The 26,080-nt window shown below is 36.3% G+C and overlaps 1 protein-coding gene across 3 annotated transcripts in view; it reads right to left on the reverse strand.

The window, feature by feature from the left end:
* LOC123540074 (uncharacterized) overlaps positions 1-26,080 on the reverse strand; it is a 180,335-nt gene that overhangs the window by 96,769 nt on the left and 57,486 nt on the right. The window contains exons 3-6 of one of the 3 annotated variants that reach the window (XM_053526120.1): positions 24,625-24,783; positions 16,122-16,425; positions 13,155-13,437; positions 13,006-13,103 (exon numbers count right to left, since the gene is read on the reverse strand). In XM_053526120.1, coding sequence (XP_053382095.1) covers positions 13,006-13,103; positions 13,155-13,437; positions 16,122-16,425; positions 24,625-24,783 — 844 coding nt within the window. Of the gene's footprint in view, positions 1-13,005; positions 13,438-16,121; positions 16,426-24,624; positions 24,784-26,080 lie in introns of all 3 variants that reach the window. The other 2 variants (XM_053526119.1, XM_053526121.1) reach the window with 2 other exon arrangements.

A 26,080-nucleotide genomic window follows, 5' to 3' on the forward strand; every position in this document is an offset into this window, starting at 1 on the left:
GTACCAGATATTCTTCTTAAATCTACTTTCTTGTCAAATTTTGTTTGTAATTCTTCTGGTAAAACATCAGCCGATTATATTATATTTTTTTTTGCACGAGAAGGTACCTGGAACCCATGTAATTGAGCCGAAAACATTTAGAAAATCCGTTTAATACTAAATTCGCGCCTGCCTTGTCAGGATATTTAGAAACGTATTTGGCTAAAAGTTTAGTGTTTATAGGTGATGTCCCGAGGGTCATTAAATCTCGGTTGCGCAGTCGGATTTCTGATTGAAAGGCTTGACTGATGTCGGTATGGATTTGTCTGTCCGCGGACTGTAACGAATGGTTTTTTGACCTACTGGTAAAACAGAAACGGCTTGGGTGATTCCCGCTACAATTTAAGCATGTCACAGTCAAATGACCCTTACTTTGAGTCATCAGTTAATTTTAATTAAACAGTCTAGGAAATATGATCAGATAATTTTTTAAGTATTTTTTCCTATATAACTCATATAACGAGTAACCCCGAGCGGGGCCTCTTTTCACCCCCATGGGCATAATTTGAATAGTCGTGGTAAAGGACCACTATGCAATGCTACATACCAAATATCAAAGGCCTATGTCATAACTTTCAGGCAAGAAGATTTAAAAGTTTTTTTCCAATATATTGTGGTTTTGGACAAGAAGATTATCAAAATTTTCCCTTTACATGTCTTTGTAAATCTTGTGGCCCCAAGGGCGGGGCTATATTTGACCCTAGGGGGATAATTTGAACAATCTTAGTAGAGGACCACTAGATGATGCTACATACCAAATATCAAAGCCCTATGACCTGCGGTTTTGGACAAGAAGATTTTTGAAGTTTTTCCTTTCGGATGCCATGGCAACCAGAGTTCTGTACGTATGGAATTCAATTCTTTGAACAATTTTGAAAGGGGACCACCCAAGGATTATTCCTATGAAGTTTGGTGTAATTCTGCCCAGTGGTTTTTAAGAAGAAGATTTTTTTAGAAATTGTTGACGGACGACGGACCACTCACGGCGCACGACGGACATCAAGCGGTCACAATAGCTCACCTTGTCATTTCGTGACAGGTGAGCTAAAAATGTCTTGCACGTGTATTCAAATTAAAATCAAAGCACTTTTAAGTACACCTTGATTCTCATTTGACACTACTGATTTTGAATGACCTGAATAAATCAACCACAATTCATAATCAAAATTCGATGGATTTATTAGGATCGAGAGACATTCTGAACCTAAACTGCTCGTCGTAACTTTTCCAACCCAAAGCTGAATTTCGTTTTGCTGCAATTCGTATTGTCTGCACATATTTCAGAAGCTCCTGTGATTTTTCAGGATGCACAGCCAAGAAAATGCTCATGAAAACAACAAAAGCATCTGTTCACACATCTATTGACATTATATTTTGGTTATTATTGGATTCCCTTTTGAAAATTAATTCCCCTTAAATATATAAATTTTCCATCCTTTCCGATTCAAATTCATTGCTCATCAAGAGCTGTCCGTAAGACAGCCAAGCTCGACTATTCGAAATATTGTCCCAGAAGCAGGAAAATATTACCCAAAACGTTATAAAAAGAGTTTTAAGTTCAAAAGGGGACATAATCTGACCAAAATGCATATCAGAGTTATGGGACTTATGGGACTTGGTGCTATCAACTAGTTTGATAACCCCGAAGGCACATGAGAAGTTTCAATTCAATATCTGCATTAGTTTTGGAGATAGTGACTTGCATGTAAAATTTTAACCAGAATTTTTTAAGTCCAAAAGGGGGCATAATTTGCCAAAAAAATACATGTCAGAGTTATGGGACTTGACCCAGTGAGGTTGGTAATTGATGTAGAAAATGAAAAAAATAAGTTTCAAATCTATATGCCTTTAAGTAATAGCTGTATGTACTTGCACGCAAAACTTTAACCAGGATTTTCTAAGTCCAAAGGGGGCATAATTTGGCTAAAATGAAGGTCAGTGTTATGGGACTTGATGCTATTAGGTAGGGGGCCAATAGGGTCTACCATGCACCCCCCCCCCCCCCCCCCCACTAGACTTTTTTTCATAGGTACCAAATTGTTCGGCAGGACCAACCCTTTTGAAATAAAAAATGTTCCCATGAAAAAACTCTTTTGAACTATATAAGATTTCATTGTTTCCATGGCAACCATTCATTTTGGGAAAATACGACCATATAGAGGATAATCAGTCATATCTTGGTCAGTTTTGGTGATAAAACAATACAAATGGTGTCAAAAAGGAGCTAAGACATTTGCCTTTCAAAAGCAGCATCTGTATATTAATTAACTAATTTGCATATTCATGAATATTGATGAGATTGTTACAAAATGACAAAATTTTATTAGAAAATAATATCTTTTAAGTTTTAAATCAATTTAAATGTACCAAACAGTTTTGATCTGTTCTGAAAGTCTCTCAGTGTTTTCTTAAATAGTATTTTGTAACACTGGTGGTAACTTTTTTACTCCAAAGTAGGTATGTTTAGCTAATTTGCATAATATTATACATAACCACAACCAACATCGCAAAAAACAAGAGGGCCATGATGGCCCTATATCTCTCACCTGTTATCATTGCACTTCTTGTCCTCAGAAAAAATATTAAAGTCCAAAGGACAGGAACAACAAAGGAAAGAAATTTAACCAAAAAGAAAACAAAATTCTTAAAAGGTACAGATATGTCAAAATACACATAAAAATTGGAGGTACCATCCATGTTGTACCACAGAAAAGTGGTCTCGGGTTTTCCCTACAGCCAATAATAAAAAAGTTACTAAAAATAAGCTATTTATAGTAACGTAAAAGGGAAGTAATTAAAAAGAAAATTATTGTAAGTGAACAAAAGAAGGATCTGCCATATAAATCTGTTGACATAAATGAAATTTTAGATCAGTATCTTCATTAGTTAAGAAGATATACCCATTTTAATTTGAAATAAAGGGAGGTAATTTGACATAAAATCAGTCCATAGTTATCTACCCTGATTGGCTCAGTCCAACTAATGACAATAATGAAATTTCAAATAAGTCCTATAAGTACTTATTGATATAAATCCATTTTGATTACAATCAGGGGAGGTAATCAGATATAAAATAACTCTGGGACCTACAATTGGATCTGATTTGTCAAGGAATCCAATATTTATTGTTGTTGAAGATATTTTGAAAGTTTGTATAAAATAAAACCATAAATGAAGTCTCTATATGGCTGCAAAAGCCAAAATAGCCAATTTTGGACTTTTAAGGGGCCATAACTCTGGAACCCATGATGGAATCTGGCCAGTTCAATAAAGGAACCAAGATCTTGTGGTGATACAAGTTGTGTGCCAGTTTGGTTAAAATCAAATCATAAATGAAGCTGCTATTGTGCAGAAAAGGTCAAAATAGCTAATTTTGGCTCTTTCAGGGGCCATAACTCTGGACCCCATTATTGGATCTGGCTGGTTCAACAAAGGAACTGAGATCTTATGGCGACACAAGTTTTGTGCAAGTTTGATTAAATTCAAATCATAAATGAGGCTGCTATTGTGCAGACAAGGTCAAAATAGCTAGTTCTGGCCCTTCCAGGGGCCATAACTCTGGAACCCATAACGGGATCTGGCCAGTTCAACAAAGGAACTGAGATCTTATGGCGACACAAGTTTTGTGCAAGTTTGATTAAATTCAAATCATAAATGAGGCTGCTATTGTGCAGACAAGGTCAAAATAGCTAATTCTGGCCCTTCCAGGGGCCATAACTCTGAGACCCATAAAGGAATCTCGCCAGTTCAAGAAAGGAACCGAGATCTTATAGTGATACAAGTTATGTGCAAGTCTGGTTAAAATAAAATCATAAATGAAGCTGCTATTGTGCAGACAAGGTCAAAATAGCTAATTCTGGCCCTTTCAGGGGCCATAACTCTGGAACCCATAATGGAATCTGGCCAGTTCAAGAAAGGAACCAAGATCTTATGGTGATACAAGTTGTGTGCCAGTTTGGTAAAAATCAAATCATAAATAAAGCTGCTATTGTGCAGACAAGGTCAAAATAGCTATTTTTGGCCCTTTCAGGGGCCATAACTCTGGAACCCATAATGGGATCTGGCCAGTTCAAGAAAGGAACCGAGATCTTATGGTGATACAAGTTGTGTGCAAGTTTGGTTAAAATAAAATCATAAACGAAACCACTATCGTGCAGACACGAAATTGTTGACGCACGCACGCACGGACGGACGCACGCACAGACGACGGACGACGGACGAAGGGTGATCACAAAAGCTCACCTTGTCACTATGTGACAGGTGAGCTAACAAGATACCACTAATATTTATTAAAATGATATAACTAAATGCTATCAATGAAATAACAATTATGTGAGTTATATTGTTTGGAAATGAAGTTTGAACACCTTTTTGAAGAAGGAATCAGTATGTAACATACTTTACACATGCTACGTTACCATTTTAATAACCTTGTTTTGTTACATCAATTATTAAGAAAATATAGATCTGACAGCTCTCTCATTGTTTTCTAGAATAGTATTTTATTACTGTGAAGGTAAATATTTTTTCTACATTAGGTATTTCAGCAAATTTGCTTAAATTAATCTATGTTGAAGCAGACATTTCTGAAAACAAGATATAACTAAAACTGAACAACATGATGAACTGAACTGTGATCAATAAATTTGTGTTATTTAAGCTGAAGCACATGAAAATATTATTTAAATACTTATTTGAAGGAGAAATCTGTTTGTAACATACTTTACACATGTTACGTTACCATTCCAGTAATCTTGTTTTATTGTATCATTATTTTCTCAGAAAATGGTAGAGGAATATTTAATTATCAAGTTGTTAAATACTTCTACAAAATAGTACAGCTCCATACATTCCAAGCAATGAGATTTTTTCCATAACGGCGCTTTAAAGTACGTTACCACTGTACTTTGCTGTATTTAGAAATATATATGAAGAAATCTGAACCATTGATTTCAATATTATGATGTCATGGATTTGTTAAAATTTCAAAGTATTAATTCTAACATTCTTTCTTCACTTTTGTCAACAAAGAAATCATCTGAAACATTCATTACACATTCAATGTTCCTTTTTTCATTTCGAATTAATGCATCGATCGTTTGTTTTACTAATATCTGTTTCTTAAATATGTTGTTCTTTACTTTAATGGTTACAGCATTGTTGCTAATACTTACATTTTACATTGATTATATATATTCATGTATATATTCTGTATATATTAGTAATGTATGCATCCCTACTAACATCCATACACTGGTAATAGTGTTACAATTTGCGGCTTCATTTTATGGAAAATGTTTTAATGGAATATTTATCTTGTTTTGTGTTATTGTGAAGTGCATCAGTGCAGTTATTTACGTGAGAAATAAAGCATTTTGATTTCTAGTTTCAGAAACACATGAATTGTATTGAGATATTTATGGGGTTATTGATGATATATTCACTGTTGAAAAGCTGCACTGAACAAAAACTAAACAAGAGCTGTCACTAATGGTGACAAATGCCCGCCCCCACCCCCGCAGCACCTTGACCTTTGACCTGGTGACCTAAAAGTCAGTAGGGGTCGTGTACTCAATAAGTACTACAATGTATCAGCATGTGACGTTTGAAGGTCCTGGGTGCAGTGGTTCGCGAGTAAAGTGCCTTCATGCAAAAAGTTAACGTTGTGACTAACGAACTAACTAACGAACGAACGAACGAACGAACGGACGGACAGTTGAAAACTAGTATGCCTCCCTTCGGGGGCATAAAAAAATGAAATATCAGGTACTTCAAGTAATCTTTAGATTTAAACTTATAAAACTGGAAAAAGCAGTAAACAATGTGAATGATATTAAATCTGTGAAAACCAAATTGTTAGGAAAACAATCACATAATGTTATTTAAAACTGACAGATAGACACCGAGTACTGTATGAACGACACTTCTGGGTTGCTGAAAACACTTTGTAATAGACTTTAAGAAGATCCTTTTGAAGCAAAGATTGCAAACAAGCAAATAAATAGTAAACTCAGTTAGATCATGGCTGTTTATGAGAGGTAATGAAGTGTGAAAAGCACCTTACGCCCCCTAACACTGGCTTAAGAGGAATTCTATTTTAGTACAAAAGGATCCGAAATCAAACAAAACTGGAAGTGAGTACGAGGAGACTATTTAAAACCATCATATGGCACTTAAAGTGTTTTTAAGGGATAGCAAATTGTTTAAGCTCATCCTTTTGAAGCATAACAACACAATTGTGCAAAATAATAGCTGACTTGATTTGATTATGTCTGTTTGTTAGATGTAGTGAAATGTGAAACTGCCCTCATACCCCTAGCACTAGCTTATACAGTGTTCTGTTATAGTGAAATAATTTTATGTATTAAAATTTGAACTTAAAATCAGATAAAATGTCTGAACACAAGAGGGCCATGTTGGCCCTATATCGCTCACCTGTTATCATTGCACTTGAGGATAAGAACGTCCTCAGAAAAAATGTCTAAGTCCAAAAGGCAGAAACAACAAAGGGAAGAAATTTAACCAAAAAGAAAAAAAAATCTTACAAGGTATAGATATGTTAAAATACACCTAAAAATTGGAGGTACCATCCATGTTGTACCACAGAAAACTGGTCTCGTGTTTTCCCTACGGCCAAAAATAAAAAAGTTACTTAAAATAAGCTATTTATAGTAACGTAAAAGGGAAGTAATTAAAAAAATATTTTAAGTTGGGACAAAAGAAGGATCTGTCAAATAAATCTGTTGACATAAATGAAATTTCAGATCAGTATCTTCAGTAGTAATGGAGATATAACAATTTTAATTTGAAATAAAGGGAGGTAATTTGACAAAAAATCAGAATCCAAGATTTATTGTTGTTGAAGATATTTTGTAAGTTTGTATCAAATAAAACCATAAATGAAGTCTCTATATGGCTGCAAAAGCCAAAATAGCCAATTTTGGACCTTTAAGGGACCATAACTCTGGAACCAATGAAGGAATCTGGCCAGTTGATGTAAGATCTTGTGGTGATACAAGTTGTGTGCAAGTTTGGTTAAAATCAAATCATAAATGAAGCTGCTATTGTGCAGACAAGGTCAAAATAGCTAATTCTGGCCCTTTCAGGGGCCATCACTCTGGAACCCATAAAGAAATCTTGCCTGTTCAAGAAAGGAAACGAGATCTTATGGTGATACAAGTTGTGTGCCAGTTTGGTTAAAATAAAATTATAAATGAAGCTGCTATTGTGCAGACAAGGTCAAAATAGCTAATTCTCTGGGTGAATAAAATTCCCTGACTTTTCCCTGACCAATTCATGTTTTTCACTGACCAAAACCGCCAAACATTTAAACGGCCTCCTGACCTCCCCTATAGCCGTCCAATCCTCCCATTATTTTTTTTCCAAATGTTTTGTATTTATTTTCCAATATATTAAACATAAACATCAAACACAATGATAATAAACATGGTTTTCTTTCTTGTATGACTGTCTGGTGGTCAAGTCAATGAAACATAATTGTGACTATTGGTCAGTGAAACCTAATTATTAAGAGATACATATCAAAAGCATCTTTGCAAGACATGTAACTATCAAAAACCTAACATCTTTTAAGGTACACTTTCCTCATGGTAAAAACAATAAAGTATGGTTAATAACAAGGCCATTGGAACCCTGCTAGTATTAGCAAAATATCATTCTCAAAAATCCAAGATCTGTTATTATACAGTTTCCTAGAGGCAAAAACAATAAAACACCATGACTAATAGCAAGACCATTGGAATCATACTGACAAAGCATCACTCTCAAAATCCAAGATCTCTTAATATACAGTGTCCAGAAAACACCTGGAGTACCTACAACAAAAAAAGTGTATTAGAATAATGTTAGTTGTAGGCTCTCTTCATGTGTCACTTTCCTACAAAATAACAAAAAAATGTTAGTTAGCTCTAGAGGCAAGGGTTGCAAAGCCTTTCAGTCTTCAAGCAAAATCAGTGTTTAAAGAAAAATGGGGGATTTAAACAAATTAAATGCATGTTACAGTATTACATCATTAAACTTTGTTTTTAATTACTTAAATTTAATGCTTGAAGACTGCCATAGCCACAAAAGTTTAAAATGATTAACTTCTTCGAGCTTTGAAATCATTTTTCCCTGACTTTTCCCTGACTTTCCAGGATTTTCATTTTTCACTGACCAAATTTTAAAATTCCCTGACAATTCCCTGACGTTGAAAAAGAAACCAATTTCCCTGACTTTTCAAGACTGCTGGCAACCCTGCTCTGGAACCCATAAAGAAATCTTGCCTGTTCAAGAAAGGAAACGAGGTCTTATGGTGATACAAGTTGTGTGCCAGTTTGGTTAAAATAAAATTATAAATGAAGCTGCTATTGTGCAGACAAGGTCAAAATAGCTAATTCTGGCCCTTTCAGGGGCCATAACTCTGGAACCCATAATGGAATCTGTCCAGTTCAAGAAAGGAACCAAGATCTTATGGTGATACAAGTTGTGTGCCAATTTGGTTAAATCCAAATCATAAACAAGAGGGCCATGATGGCCCTATATCGCTCACCTGTTATCATTGCACTTGAGGACAAGAAGGTTCTCAGAAAAAATATCTAAGCCCAAAGGACAGGAACAACAAAGGGAAGATAATTTAACCAAAAAGAAAAAAAATCTTACAAGGTATAGATATGTTAAAATACACCTAACAAGAGCACCGTCTTCCGGGTGCTGACGCTCATCTGATTTTTTTTGTGTAACAGAAATATTGTCCTACCCATGATTTTCTAAGTCTAAAAAGGGCCATCATTCTTGCAAAAAGCAGGATAGAGTTATGTTTCTTGATGTACAGTGTCCATTTATGATGGTGAAAAACTGTTGCAAGTTTTAAAGCAATAGCTTTGATAGTTTATGAGAAAAGTTGACTTAAACATAATACTCAACCAGGAAAATGATTTTCTAAGTCCAAAAGGGGCAATAATTATTGCAAAAAGCAGGATGGAGTTATGTTTCTTGCTGTACAGGGTCAGCTTATGATGGTGAACAAGTGTTGCAAGTTTCAAAGCAATAGCTTTGATAGTTTAAGTGAAAAAGTTGACCTAAACATAAAACTTAACCAAGAAATCTGATATTTTCTAAGTCCAAAAGGGGCCATAAATCTTGCAAAAAGCAGGATGGAGTTATGTTTCTTGCTGTACAGGGTCAACTTATGATGGTGAACAAGTGTTGCAAGTTTTAAAGCAATAGCTTTGATAGTTTAGGATAAAAGCTGACCTAAACATAAAACTTAACCAAAAAACTGATTTTCTAAGTCCAAAAGAGGCAATAAATCTTGCAAAAAGCAAGATGGAGTTATGTTTCTTGATGTACAGGGTCTGCTTATGATGGTGAACAAGTATTCCAAGTTTCAAAGCAATAGCTTTGATAGTTAAGGAGAAAAGTTGACCTAAACATAAAACTTAACCAAGAAATCTGATATTTTCTAAGTACATAAATCTTGCAAAAAGCAAGATGGAGTTATGTTTCTTGCTAAACAGGGTCAGCTTATGATGGTGAACAAGTATTCCAAGTTTCAAAGCAATAGCTTTGATAGTTTAGGAGAAAAGCTGACCTAAACATAAAACTGAACCAGGCAACGCCGATGCCGACAACCACTCAAGTGATGACAATAACTCATCATTGTTTTTTTTCAAAAAATCAGATGAGCTAAAAACTGGAGGTACCATCCATGTTGTACCACAGAAAACTGGTCTCGTGTTTTCCCTACGGCCAATAATAAAAAAGTTACTAAAAATAAGCTATTTATAGTAACGCAAAAGGGAAGTAATTAAAAAAAAATATTGTAAGTGGACAAAAGAAGGATCTGCCAAATAAATCTGTTGACATAAATGAAATTTCAGATCAGTATCTTCAGTAGTTATGGAGATATAACAATTTTAATTTGAAATAAAGGGAGGTAATTTGACATAAAATCAGTCCATAGTTATCTACCCTGATTGTCTCAGTCCAGCTAATAACAATAATGAAATTTCAATTAAGTCCTGTAAGTACTTACTGATATAAATCCATTTTGATTCCAATCAGGGGAGGTAATCAGATATAAAATAACTCTGGAACCTACGATTGGATCTGATTTGTCATGGAATCCAAGATTTATTGTTGTTGAAGATATTTTGGAAGTTTGTATCAAATAAAACCATAAATGAAGTCTCTATATGGCTGCAAAAGCCAAAATAGCCAATTTTGGACCTTTAAGGGGCCATAACTCTAGAACCCATGATGGAATCTGGCCAGTTGAAGAAAGGTAGCAAGATCTTGTGGTGATACAAGTTATGTGCAAGTTTCGTTAAAATCAACTCATACATGAAGCTGCTATTGTGTAGACAAGGTCAAAATAGCTAATTTTGGCCCTTTCAGGGGCCATAACTCTGGAGCCCATTACGGGATCTGGCCGGTTCAAGAAAGGAACCGAGATCTTATGGTGACACAAGTTGTGTGCCAGTTTGGTTAAAATAAAATCATAAATGAAGCTGCTATTGTGCAGACAAGGTCAAAATAGCTAATTCTGGTCCTTTCAGGGGCCATAACTCTGGAACCCATTAAGGAATCTGGCCAGTTCAACAAAGGAAACAAGATCTTATGGTGATACAAGTTGTGTGCCAGTTTGGTAAAAATCAAATCATAAATAAAGCTGCTATTGTGCAGACAAGGTCAAAATAGCTAATTTTGGCCCTTTCAGGGGCCATAACTCTGGAACCCATAATTGGATCTGGCCAGTTCAAGAAAGGAACCGTGATCTTATGGTGATACAAGTTGTGTGCAAGTTTGGTTAAAATAAAATCATAAATGAAACCACTATCGTGCAGACAAGAAATTGTTGACGGACGGACGCACGGACGCACGCACGGACGGACGACGGACGAAGGGTGATCACAAAAGCTCACCTTGTCACTATGTGACAGGTGAGCTAATAAAGCTGCTATTGTGCAGACAAGGTCAAAATAGCTATTTTTGGCCCTTTCAGAGGCCATACCTCTGGAACCCATAATGGGATCTGGCCAGTTCAAGAAAGGAACCGTGATCTTATGGTGATACAAATTGTGTGCAAGTTTGGTTAAAATAAAATCATAAATGAAACCACTATCGTGCAGACAAGAAATTGTTGACGGACGCACGCACGGACGCACACACGCACAGACTGACGACGGACGAAGGGTGATCACAAAAGCTCACCTTGTCACTATGTGACAGGTGAGCTAAAAATATGAAATGCACGAAGTAAGAGGCAGTAGTGTTACAAGAATCAAATTCTGCACGTCTTGATTAAGATGTTACTTACGATGTTTTCACTTTAATGTTTCCTAATATAGCATATTTGCTCTTTTGTTGGTTATCTGTTATGAATAATATGTTGCTTTATAGCATATCATTCATAAATTAGAAAGCAAATGACAAAAGAAGATCATAGGCTCTCAAAATCACTTTATTTTTATGAATGAAATTTGATTACACTTTGATTCTGAAGCAATTTGTATCATACTCTTGAGTTTCTTGCTACAGTTTGAACTTTTGACAAAGAGAGGTCATGCCTTGGTCATAACCTTTGGTATATTGATAATCAAGCTTTTTGTTATGACTGATGCATAGTTACTCTTAGAAGTGTTTCGTTTAATGTTACGGTATATCAAGGAATATTCCAATAACTTTAGTCCTTGTCTGTACAATTTAGAATACCAAAAAAAATATTTTGTACATTCTGTCATTCTTGTAAATGTTTCAAAATGACTACAATAATCTTATTTATTTCATATGTGTAAAGTTTTATATATTTCTTATATCTTGATTTGGTATCACTAAACAGTTTTGTCCAGCTGGTTTTTGTTTTAAATATAACGTTTTTACTTTAAATACTAGCATATTTTCTTTTGTTTATTAGGTTTGGTTTAGCACCACTTTGCAAAAGAAATTCTGTCATGTAATGTTAAGCAGTTAACCTAACAATTGTCCATGGATTCTGTTCTAGAACTACTCAGTTCTCTCCAGGCAAGTGCTAAGTTCTCCATATTGTACTAAGAGCTAACATTAAAGATGTCTTTATTTAATCGTATCGGAGAGCAAAGGCCTCATCCAGATATCTGACTCGGGGACCCCATTATTGCTAAAACTGACCAAGATATGACTGATTATCATCTATATGGTCGTCCTTTTCAAAAATGAACGGTTGCCATGGAAACAGTGAAATCATATATAGTTCAAAAGAGTTTTTTCATGGGAACATTTTTGATTTTGAAAGAGTTGGTCCTGCTGAACAATTTGGTACCTATGAAGAAAAGTCTAGGGAGGGGTGCATGGTAGACCTCATTGGCCCCATACTATATCAACTAGTTTTATAACCCCAAATACACATGTATAGTTTCAATTCAATATCAGCATTAGCTTTGGAGATAGTAACTTGCATGTAAAACTTTAACCAGAATATTCAAAGTCCAAAAGGGGGCATAATATGCCCAAAATACATGTCACAGTTATGGGACTTGACCTTGTGAGGTTGGTAATTGATCTAGAAAAAGTAAAATTAAGTTTCAAATCAATATGCCTTTTGGTAATATCTGTATGTACTTGCACGCAAAACTTTAAGCAGAATTTTGTAAGTCCACAAGGGGGCATAATTTGCACAAAATACATGTCAGTGTTATGGAACTTGACCCAGTGAGGTTGATAATTGACCTAGAAAAAGAAAAAATAAGTTTCAAAGCTATATGCCTTTAAACGATAGCTGTATGTACTTGCATGCAAAAACTTAACCAAGGTGTGACACCGACGCCAGGGTGAGTAGAATAGCTGGACTAATTCTTCGAATAGTCGAGCTAAAAACGATCCTAAATCAAAACAGGCTCCTGCAATAATCTTTTCTTTGGACTCTAATATTAGATGGTATCATTGCCCCTATTTCGGTATTAATACCAATAACTGGAATAATTATACCTGTCTCGGAAATTTGATTCCATTGCGGATCTTCAGCATGCACTGTCCCCAGCGCTGACCTTGATGACCCCGAAACCGCATCTTCAGCAGACACTGACCTTGGTGACCCCGAAACTGCAGCTTCAGCAAACAATGTCCTAAATGCTGACCTTGATGACCCCGAAACCGCATTTTCAGCAGTCACTGTCCCCAACGCTGACCTAGATGACCCCGAATCCACATCCTGCGCTGTCACTGCTGGCACTGGTACAACTTCGGACCTCACTGGAGCGTCCGACACCGTAACTGCTGGCATGTCCGACACCGACACCACTGGCACTGATGAAGCTTCAGACAAATGATCCGCCTTCCTTTTCCGTCCTCTTGTCCTACGAGACTCTATCATTTTGCTTTGTTTTAACTGCGACGCAATCGGGACAAAAACAATTGGTGCTGATGAAAAAAAAACAAAAACAACAACATAGAATTCAGTTTTCTGGCAGCTGGTTGTCCCAACACACTCACACGCAAAAAATATGCCAAATTTGTGGTGATGAAAAACGAAAATAAATTTTCTAACGGCTGACTTTTCTAACTTTTTTCTGACGGTTCCCAGACGAAAATGGGAAAAGATGCTGGGCTCACAGCGTTAGTCGATTATACGTCATAGTCGCTGACATCATCAGTTACAACTGAAAAATTCATGACTTAATATGGAGATAAAATTTCAGCAGTCCCAAAAATAACTGGAGCTATTATTTAAAAGTAGCTCTGATTTTTTAATTAAACACTTTTAACTATATGTGTTTTCAGGAATGGCAACGGTAAACTGAGTATTCGCCCGATGTTCAGAGTATCAATTACAACGTTTAGTAATTGATTACTCAAGAGAAAAACAAGTTAATGAAGTATTGCCATGCAACACTAAGTCCAACATAACTCTTAACCAGGTAGAGATAAGTCAAACTACACAAACAAGAGGACCAAGATGGTCCTTGTTCGCTCACCTGAGAAACACAACATAACAGTGTAAACATGTTTGTCCTAGTAACTTCATGGAAACAAATAGAATGCCCATTAAGATTGAAACAAAAATGTGGTCTTTTGAGTTTAAACAAGTATTTTCTTAGATATGACCTAGTGACCTAGTTTTCGACCCTAGATGACCTATACTCAAACTTAATCTACATTTTTTAAGGCATTCATTTTCATGAAGATCAATTGAAAAATACGGTCTCTATGGCATACATAAGGTTTTTCTTTGATTTGACCTAGTGACCTACTTTCTGACCAAAGATGACCCACATTCAAACTCGACCTAGATTTCATTAAAGCGACCATTCTGACTAAATTTCATGAGCACAAATTGAAAATACAGCCTCTATCGCATACACAAGTGTTTTCGTTGATTTGACCAAGTGACCTAGTTTTTGACTCAAGATAACCAATTTTCAAACTCGACCTAGATTTTATCAAGATTATCATTCCAACCAAATTTCATGAAAATCAATTGTAAAATACAGTCTCTATCGCATACGAAAGATTTTTCTTTAATTTGACCTGTAACCTAGTTTTTGACCCCAGATGACCCATTTTCAAACTTGGCCTAGATTTTATCTAGGGTATCATTCTGACCGAAATTCATGAAGATCAATTAAAAAATACAGCGTCTATCGCAGACACTAGGTTTTTCTTTAATTTGACCTAGTGACCTAGTTTTTGACCCCAGATAAACCATTTTCAAACTCATTTTAGATTTTAACAAGGTAATTATTCTGACAAAATTCTATGAAGATCAATTGAAAAATACAACATCTATCGTATACACAAGCTAAATGTTGACAGACAGACTGACGACAGACATACGCCGGACATCGAACGATCACAAAAATTCAGGTCTACAGGTTAAAAAATTGGATGTAACATGCATATTGTATCACAGAAAAGTGGTCTCAATTTCTCCGTACAGCCAATAATAAAAACAGTTTCAATATAAGCTACTTATTATAAGTAAAACAAAGGGAAGTAATTCTAAAAACAAAGTGTGTCTTATGGTGGTGAACACCTGTGCTAAGTTTTCATTAAAATGGCTCTATGCACGAAGAAGAAATGCTCCGGACAATGTCATTCTTAAATTTGACCTTTGACCTCTGAGTTTGACCTTGACCTTAGACCTAGGGCCCTGGTTCTTGTGCAAGCAATCCCTCTCATTGTGGCGAACATTTGTTCCAGGTTACATCAAAAGCAAAATCACTCTAAGCGTGAAGAAGAAATGTTCTGGATAAAGTCAATCTTGTATCTGACCTTTAGCCTCTAAGTGTGACCTCAACCTTAAGAGCTAGGGACCTGGTTCTTGCGTCTGACACTCTGTCTCACATGGCTTGAGCATGACACTCTGTCTCATAATGGTGAACACTCATGCCAAGTAACATCAAAGTCCCACCATGCATGAAGAATAAATGCTCTGGACAAACTTCAATTTGACCTTTGACCTCCAACTGTGACCTTGACCTTTTAGAACATGGGGTTTGCGCATGACGCTCCTTCTCATTAAGGTAAACATCCATGCCAAATATAAGCAAGATTGGTCCATGCAGACCTTTGACCTCCAACTGTGACCTTGACCTTTGAGACAGGATAATTGGGTTTACGCATGACACTCCTTCTCATTGACATAAATATTCATGCACAATATGGATAAGACTGGTCCATGCATGTCAAAGTTATGGTACGGACAAAATTGGACGGAAGCACGCACGGACACACATACAACGACCCGCAAAAAGTGACGACTATATTGAGTTCACCGCAAGCGTGCTCGACAAAAATGGTTTGAAACACTAGAATGTGTCTGAAGGACACCCCCCACTGGTACATTTGTCACAAATAAGGGGCAATAATTCAAAGTTTGAAGTGTTAATGGGGTTTAGCCTAAACAAACATTGTATAAAAAGGATTCATTATTCTAGGCCATATATTTTTGAGCTATGAGCATCACAAATAAAGAATCAACTATTTTGGCTATTTGAAGGGCCATAAGTCTGTAATAAATGGAAAAAAATGGCGAGTACTCAAATACCAAAGTCGGTACTCGCATCCCTAGTGTTTTTCATAGAGTTTAAATGGAAGTTACTTACCCTCAGCTTCATGTTGGTGACTCTTCTGTATTGAGTGATCCTCTATTACCGGTTCCTTTGTATGTACTTCTGTTTCCACAACTGCAGATATTACTTTATCTAGCTCAAACATTGACCATTTTTCTTGCCTTTTAAAAGCACTAACAGACTTGTTTGTGATCTTGATTAGTTCTAACTTTTGTTTTTCAGCTTTCTTCGTGTGTTCATCTTTTTCAGTTCTTAGTTCATTCTCAACTGCCTTAGCAACATCATCGAGCACTTTCCGGATATCCTCTATGTCAATGACCAAGGTATCATTTTGAAGCTGGAATATAATCTCTTATATAGTTGCCAAGACATTTATATAATATTGAAACATATTCCTATTATGAAAACAGGAATATAGGGGCATTTTTTTTAGCATCGAGAAGTTGACACTGACATCGAAGATCAAAAATCAAAATTAAATTTCTAGCCAGCTTTAAACTTCGAGCCTCCTGGCTCGAAATTCAACCCCAGCTCGAAATTCAACGTTTTGAAAATCTGAGTATCGATCTTCGAGCTGGCTCGAAATTCAACCCCAGCTCGAAATTCAACTTTCTGAAAATCTGAATTTCGGTCTTCGAGCTGGCTCGTAATTCAACCCCAGCTCGAAATCCAACTTTTTGAAAATCTGAATTTCGAGTTGAATTTCGAGCCAGTTCAAAGATCGATATTCACATTTTGAAAAAGTTGAATTTCGAGCTGGAGTTGAATTTCGAGCCAGCTCGAAGATAGATATTCAGATTTTCAAAAAGTTGAATTTCGAGCTGGGGCTGAATTTCGAGCCAGGTCGAAGATCGATATTCAGATTTTCAAAAAGTTGAATTTCGAGCTGGGGTTGAATTTCGAGCCATCTCGAAGATTGAAATTCAGACTTTCAGAAAGTTGAATTTCTAGATGGGGTTGAATTTCGAGCCAGCTCGAAGATCGAAATTCAACTTTTTGAAAATCTGAATTTCGATCTTCGAGATGGCTCGAAATTCAGCCCCAGCTCAAAATTCAAAATCAGAATTTCGATCTTCGAGCTGGCTCGAAATTCAGCCCCCGCTCGAAATTAAACTTTTTGAAAATCTGAATTTCGATTCAGATTTTGAAAAAGTTGAATTTCCAGCTGTGGTTGAATTTCGAGCCAGCTCGAAGATCGATATTAAGATTTTCAAAAAGTTGAATTTTGAGCTGGGTTTGAATTTCGAGCTAGCTCGAAGATCGAAATTTAACTTTTTGAAAATCTGAATTTCGATCTTCGAGCTGGCTCGAAATTCAATCCCAGCTCGAAGTTCAACGTTTTGAAAATCTGAATTTCAATCTTCGAGCTGGCTCGAAATTCAACCCCAGCTCGAAATTCAACTTTTTGAAAATCTGAATATCGATCTTCGAGATGGCTCGAAATTCAACCTCAGCTCGAAATTCAAATTTTAGAAAATCTGAATTTTGATTTTCGAGCTGGCTCGAAATTCTATCTTGAATTTCGATCTTCGAGCTGGCTAGAAGTTCATAGCAAGCACGAAATTGATATTAAATGTTAAATTTCGATCTTCGACCTGGCTCGAAGTTTAAAGCTGGCTAGAAATTTAATTTCGATTTTCGATCTTCGTCAGTGCCAACTTCTCGATGCTCATTTTTTAAGATATTGATATATCTTAAATGGCGGATAAACTGTTCTATTAAGAATATGTAAAAAAAGAGCTGCCACAGGAGACAGCGCGCTCGACTATTTCGATGCTGGATAGTGAAACTGGGCACATCTGAGGAAACTGGAGCTGTCACTGGAGTATTTTAATGACTCCAAAGATGGATGAAGATATTGCACAATAGCTTGAGTCTGTGTCAAAAAAGTGAGTAATTAGAGAGGTAATATTTAATAATAATTCATGAAAAATATGTACAGAGTTATGCACCTTGTGTCAAATGAGGTGGGTGGTAAGGTGGAACAACTAAGTTTGAAGCAAATCCATCAAGTAATAACAGAGATACAGTGAAACTGTATTAACACTATATCCTGAAATTGTAAGTACAAAAGTTTAGTAAATCATAAAATACAAGTGTCACAGCTATACCCTTTGAGTCAAATGATATAGGTATTGATGATGAACAATTCTTTTAAGTCTGAATCAAATCCCTTGTGAAATAACACAGATATGATGGAAATGCATTAAACATATAACATAAAATTCTAAGTAACAAGGGGGTGGCATTATTTATGAACAAGAGTGCCAGAATGTCACAATATACGCCCGTCACAGCAATTTTTTTTTTTTACATTAGCACCTGTATTTGCAAATGGAATTTTAATTTTCTAGTCCTTTACAATGTTTTGGGTTTTTTTAAGAAATTATTGTAATTCTTTTATTTTTCTAAGTCCACAAAAAAATCATTACCAGGTTAAGATACCTTAAAATACACCAAAATACAAGAAAAAAAAATCCAAACAAAAAAAAAATTACAAGTCCACACAAAAATCCTTACCACATGCCGTGAATTCCCGGTCAAAATTACCACTTTAGATTTTCGCAGTAGAGAACTGTGGCAAGTCTATATCTGCATGTAGTTTTCGTGTGGCTATCGGTGTGTAACATTAACGTATTCGCATTGACCGTTAATTATAGGCTATAGCATTTATTTTTATCCATCGGTATTTAACAAGTTAGAAGAGTTAAAGACCCACCAATACCTAGTGGTCTACTTTTTCCTCCCACATGAACTTTGTGCAAATAATTCTGGTAATACTGGTATCATACAACTATTCTACAAGATGACAGGTGGACAAGCTCAGTCCGGTTTTCATAACTTCATTGCAAACTTACTCAGTCATTCTCTTCTCAGTATAGTTTTATAAAAAAATAGAATAATAACTATCTTACACTGTATATAGAAACAAAGTGTGATCTAAACTCACCTTAATACATGAAGTACCATGCATACTACTACATTAATTGAATAATATATTTAGTAATACATTGTCTTAGCCTTATATCTGTTACTGTCAAACTGTAATTAGACACTTGTTATTTCTCATTTCTCCATACAAAAATGTATAATTACAATTATGGAACAATCTGACTGAAGTACTTGATCTTCTAAACGAAAATCCGAGAATGACCCATTCTTAATCGTCGTCTGTATATACATTTGTATTTGATTTCCAGAATTTCTATTTTTATCTTCGCAATTCTATTTTTTATTTTAACCAATCAGACGACTTGTTCGAATGTCAAAAATTAAGAAAAATATGTAGGCTGTCAGGGACTAGAATCCGGGACCAGTCGCTTACAGAGCAAGTGCTCTACCGACAGAGCTAACGCTTTACCGACAGAGCTAACCGGCTGATATTTTACGTCATAAAAAATGTAACTATCAAAAACCCAGTCTAAATATAGGTTTTTTATTCTTACAAAATGTTGTAAGTAAGTAAAAATGTGTAGGCTGTCAGGGACTCGAATCCGGGACCAGTCGCTTACAGATTTTTTATTCTTACAAAATGTTGTAAGTAAGCATTTTGCCTGGCTAACGGAATGGTCATCAGAACGAGGATATCAATAGCACGTCTTCAGATCCTAAGTATAGCGTAATAGGAGATGTACTTTAGTCAGACAGCATTATGGAAATACAAAAGGTTACATTTAGTTAGTGGTATGTCTTTAAGGTAACTTGACAATAGCCACTACTGACCTTGACATTTTAAAGGGATAAGTACAAATATATATAACTCTCAAAGTTAGAATTGAAGCTCAAACAAGAGATGGCACTATTAGTGACAAACGCCCCCGAGGTTTGTCCAAGAATGCTACAGTTCGATGCGCAAAATATGCCAGAATAGTGTAAGGTATGACTAATATGTCGACAAGAGAAAAAATTCTCTGAAGGTAACCTTGACCTTAGAGCTAGGGTCTGGGTCTTGAGTATGACACACTACCTCATCATAGGGAAAATTGTGACAAATAATGTTTGATGATGGCAGAGTTATTGACTAGACAAGAAACATAAATGTTAGCTTTTTAATCTAAGTTTGACTTTGAAACTAGAGATTTTGGACTTGCGTCTGACACGTCATTTTAATATAGGGAACGTTTATGCTATGTAATTTTAAAATGTCTTCATCGACGGAATAGGTATGGAACTGACAAGAAACACACCAAGAAAACCGTTAACCTCTAAATGTGACATCGATCGTGGAGCTAGTGGTCTGGTTGTTATGCACGACACGTTTTCTCATTATCGGGGAATATTTCTGCTAATTAATTTCAAAATTTCTTGATTAATGACAGAGTTACGAACCGGATATAAAAACAAACCCTTTTAACCTTTCACTTGACTTCTAAGTGTAAACTTGATCTTGGAGCTAGGGGTCTGGGTCTTGCGCGTAATCATTTTGTGAGGTCGAATCTACGTGAGTTTTTTCATGTTTTTCCTTTGTGTGTGTGTGTGTGTGTGTGTGTGTGTGTGTGTGTTTTCTTTTCGTTTTCATTTTCATTCCCATATTTTTGTTTCTTTCTTTGATGGTTTGTATTTGTGTGTATGCCTTTATATAAAACAACAGTATGTTTATTATTTGCATGGCTTAAATGCATGCATTTAGTCAATATCATCTTTGATATAATGGTAAACTTTTCTGATCTGCCATATCGGCTTATGATACTTCTCTGTTGTGTTGTCACATAGTTCATGAAGGAATCTAAATGTTTACGAGAAAAAAAAATAATGTCGATGGTGAGTTTCGAACCCACACGGTAAAAGATCTGTTTAACATGGACTGTATGCTTTACCACTGAGCTAATTTGCAATTGGTACAAACTCTTAAAATATTTAGATTGTAACATGATTAATGACAGAGTTACGAATCGGATATGAAACAGACCCTTTTAACCTTTCACTTGACTTCTAAGTGTAAACTTGATCTTGGAGCTAGGGGTCTGGGTCTTTCGCGTAACACATTGCCTCCTTATGGTAAACATTTATGCCAAGCTGTTTCAAAACCCCCTCATGGATAACAGAGTTATATATCGGACACGTAAAGATCTATTATGATATGACTTCTAAATAAGACACTGACCTTGGAGCAAGGGATCTGGATCTTGCGCGTGACACATTATCTGATTATATAGTTACCGTTTAAGCCAAGATATTTCAAAATCCCTCCATGGATAGCAGAAATATGGATCGGACACAAAAATAACCCTGTTAACACCTTGAACTTGGAGCTAGGGTTCTCATTTTGATAAACGTTTATGCTAAGTACTTTTAAAACCTCTTGATGAATGCACATGTGCCAGACACATATAATGTCTATTATATACATATATAGGTCTATTAAGTAAAATACTTGGTTATGTGTCTGGCGCCTGTGGATGAATGGCAAAGTTACGATCCGGACTGTTGACTTCTAAGTGTGACCTTGACCTTGTAGAAAGGGGTCTGAGTGTTACACATGAAACGTCGTCTCATTCAGGTTAATATATTTATGCCAAACTATTTCAAAATTCCTTCATGGATGACAGAATTACAGCCCGGACAAGAATTTACAAAGTTACGGTCGGCATTAAAATCAAAGAACAAACTGTAGTGTAAATAAAAAGTTATTTGCTGAAATATCTTAAATGATGTAAGGATGTTATCATTAAAAAAATCCTAAAATTATCTGGGTTTTTTTTCTTGAAATAGATATTGATATATACTTAATCACTTAATAACAACATAATATATTAGGCCCTAACAAAATCTGAAAAATAGATCCCTCAGAAGCAACGAGGACTAAACAAATAGTAAATATTGCACACTCGATTTGACTGATAGTTGGTTTAATTTGTACGCTAGTCAGCAGTGTACATGTGTTTAGATAATTTACAACCATGCTTTGCACGGAATGAATTTGCAACCATGCTTTGCACGGAATGTCATGGATCAGAGGGATAGACTGGCTATATTCATCACTAAAACCCGGCAAACTGTATGAAATCTAAAGTGGTAGGATATTCATGGCATGGGTAGAGATAGCTCAAAATACAGCTCAGAATTGGATGTAACATGCATTTTGTACTACAGAAAAGTGGTCTCAATTTTTCCCTACGACTTGTAATGAAAAAGTTACAATATAAGCTATTTACAGTAACAGCAAAGGGAAGTAATTCAAAAGACGGGACCAGTGCATGACACTCCGTCTCAAGATGGTGTACAATTGTGCCAAGTTACATCAAAATCCCTCCATGCCTGAAGTAGAAATGCTCGGGACAAAGTCATTCTTGTATCTGACCTTTGGCCTCTAAGTGTGACCTTGACCTTAGACCTAGGGACCTGGTTCCTGCGCATGACACTCCGTCTCATGATGGTGAACAACTGTGCCAAGTTGTATCAAAATCCCTCAATGCATGAAGAAGAAACGCTCCGGACAAAGTTTTCATTCTTGTATCTTTGACCTCTAAGTGTTACCTTGACCTAACCCCTAGGGACCTGGTTCTTGCGCCATGACACTCCGTCTCATGATGGTGAACAATTGTGCCAAGCTACATCAAAGTCCTTTCATGCATGAAGAAGATATGCTCCGGACAAAGTTTTCATTCTCGTATCTTTGACCTCTAAGTGTGACCTTGACCTTAGACCTAGGGACCTGGTTCTTGCGCATGACACTCCCTCTCATTATGGTAAACAACTGTGCCAAGCTACATCAAAATCCTTCTATGCATGAAAAAGATACGCTCCGGACAAAGTCATTCTTGAATTTTTCATTCTTCTATCCTTTGGCCTCTAAGTGTGACCTTGACCTTAGACCTAGGGACCTGGTTTTTGCGCATGACACTGCGTCTCATGATAATGAGCAATTGTGCCAACTTTCATCAAAATCCCTCCATGCATGAAGAAGATATGCTCCGGACAAAGTCATTCTTGAATTTGACCTTTGACCTCTAAGTGTGACCTTGACCTTAGACCTAGGGACCTGGTTTTTACGCACGACACTCCGTCTCATGATGGTGAACAACTGTGCCAAGTTTCATCAAAATCCCTCCATGCAAGTAGAAGATATGCTCCGGACAAGGTCTGTGGACGCCGCCCGCCGGCCCGCCTGCCCATCCGCCCGCCAGGGGCGTTCCTATAATACGTCCCGTTTTTCAGGCGTATAAAAATTGGTGCCAGAGTTACACACCTTGTGTAATATGGTGTGGGTGATAATACGGAACAACTATTTCAAGTTTGAATCAAATCCTTTAAGTAATAACTGAGATAAGGTGAAAGTGCACCAAAACTTTGCACCAAAACTTTACCCTGAAATTCTAAGTAAAAAGGAGGATAATTCATGAAATATTAATGCAAGAGTTAGGCCTTTGTGCCCTATGATGTGGGTGATGATAAGGAATACCGTAATAATTCTATTTATAGCCCGGGCGTTTATTAGAAACATGGTCGGCTCAAAAGTTAGGGTAACTATCTTAAGTTTGAAGCCGAGATAAAAGTGATTGTAGACCAAAATAAGTACATGTATTTTTAAAATCTGTCCAGTAGTTTCAGATAATCTGCTAAGACAGGATTGCTGACATGAAATTTCAAATGCTTATATATATCAGCTCTTAAAATGTCATTGCACGGGAGAGAAAATGATATAAAGTCTGCACACACTGTATCAAATAAACCGTTAAACGTAGAATATATTTTATGCCATTTTCCATTTTCTTTATGTTATGCTAGAATTATTTAGATCCCTAAACATATACAATTTTGATTTTACCTTTTTCAAGAATTTACCTCCATTTAATAAAAAGCATTTACATGGTATAAAGATAACTATATCCTTATTGAAATATGATACACATTTTACATTATTCTTGCATTTTCTTGATGTTGGGATATTTAAACAAAAATTTTGAAAGGTGTAACTGCGGAATTCTTTGCACAACCAAGATCTAGACAAATGAAGAAATTACAATGATTTTTCAAACCTGCAGTTCGCATGAATTTGTTAATTTATTATTATTATTGTTGTTGTTATTATTATACCAGATTTATATAGCGCCCTTTTCATGATCAATTTCACGTTCATAGGCGCTTTACATAGTTCAAATGCAGCCACACAGGGCGCATAATTCATCCTCTACTAGTACAGACACAGAGCGATCTGACCAGAGGGACAGAGTGAGACAAAGCCCCCGTGACAGAGAGATCAGAAATCAGATACAGGCTTGTCCGGCTAACTTAGCCTAGCTCGTTGCGAATAGACAGCCTGGTTCTTTAACGTGCCCAGTGTATAGCACTGATACACGCAAGGATCGCCTGGTTGCTGACCAGTACACCTCTAGAATTTACGTAAAATGTAAAATTGTAAATGCTATCGTGTTATATCTAAATCATTCCTGAGACGTGGCATATTTGATATATATACTAAATAATAATTGTTTCGTTGTTTCGTTTCGTTTATATGAACTTTTTAAGTTCTGAAACTAAGGCTTTTGATATATTCTTTCTATCGGAACATTTAAAGTTAATAATCGTAAAGTACCTGAGTTAATTTCTTTTTAGCATTCTGCGAAGATGAATTAGTAGCTAAATAACCAGGATCTGACAGTAGATTCTGTAAAATGCTAAAGTACTGTTGTAGATCTTCATCTTCCATTTCTAAGTATGAGGAATGTGTAACAGCTTTACCTACTTCTCTAGCCTGCAATCAAAAAGTATAAAAAACATGAGCATTATCATCTTTACATAAACTGACACTATACATGACAGAAAATTCATGAGAAAACCCTTACAATCATTTAGTCTTGAATCAGTACCACAAATCTTTCGAATTGAATAAGATTGCAAATAAAACAAACAAATCCGATGAACTGGTATCCTCCGCCGATAGTATAGGTGTGTGTGTGGGTGGGGGGGGGGGGGGGGACGGGTGAGGAAATAAAACTTTACATGTTGATTATAAATTTTGATGGAAAATAAAAAAAAAAGGGTTTTTTTTGGGGTTTATTTTTTTTGGGGGGGGGGGGGGGGGGGGTGTGACCAAGGCAAGGGGTTGACCAAGTGTGGGTACAAAACTTCACATGTTTATAATAAATGTTCATGGAAAAGAATGAAAGAAGTTGATTTAAAGTCTACCAAATGGTAAGTTATGTACAAATATGTGGAATTTCAAACAATTAAAGGGCAATAACTCTGCAGTTACTAAATACTACTCTGCATGACCAATCATCCTATGAAGTTTCAACATTCTGGGTCAAGTGGTTCTCAGGCTACTGACCGGAAATGGTTTTCCTTGTTCGGGCCCCTGTGACCTTGACCTTAAATGCAGTGACCCCAAAATTAATAGGGATCATTTACTCTGCATGTCCAATCATCCTATGAAGTTTCAACATTCTGGGTCAAGTGGTTCTCAAGTTACTGACCGGAAATGGTTTTCCACTTTCAGTCCCCTGTGACCTTGAACTTTAACTGTGTGACCCCAAAATCAAGAGGAGTCATCTACTCTACATGTGCAATCATCCTATGAAGTTTCAACATTCTGGGTCAAGTGGTTCTCAAGTTATTGATCGGAAATGGTTTTTCATGTTCAGGCCCCTGTGACCTTGACCTTTAATAGAGTGATCCCAAAATCAATCGGGGTCATCTACTCTGCATGACCAAGCAACCTTTGAAGTTTCAACATTCTGGGCCAAGTGGTTCTCAAGTTACTGACCGGAAATGGTTTTCCTTGTTCGGGACCCCGTGACCTTGACCTTTAACTCAGTGAACCCAAAATCAATAGGGGTCATCTACTCTGCATGATCAATCATCCTTTGAAGTTTCAATATTCTGGGTCAAGCGGTTCTCAAGTTACTGACCGGAATTGGTTTTCCTTTTTCGGGACCCCATGACCTTGACCTTTAACTCAGTGACCCAAAAATCAATAGGAGTCATCTACTCTGCATGTCCAATCATCCTATGAAGTTTCAACATTCTGGGTCAAGTGGTTCTCAAGTTTG

Source organism: Mercenaria mercenaria, chromosome 16 (assembly GCF_021730395.1).
Source record: "Mercenaria mercenaria strain notata chromosome 16, MADL_Memer_1, whole genome shotgun sequence".
In the NCBI taxonomy this organism is placed as follows: domain Eukaryota; kingdom Metazoa; phylum Mollusca; class Bivalvia; order Venerida; family Veneridae; genus Mercenaria; species Mercenaria mercenaria.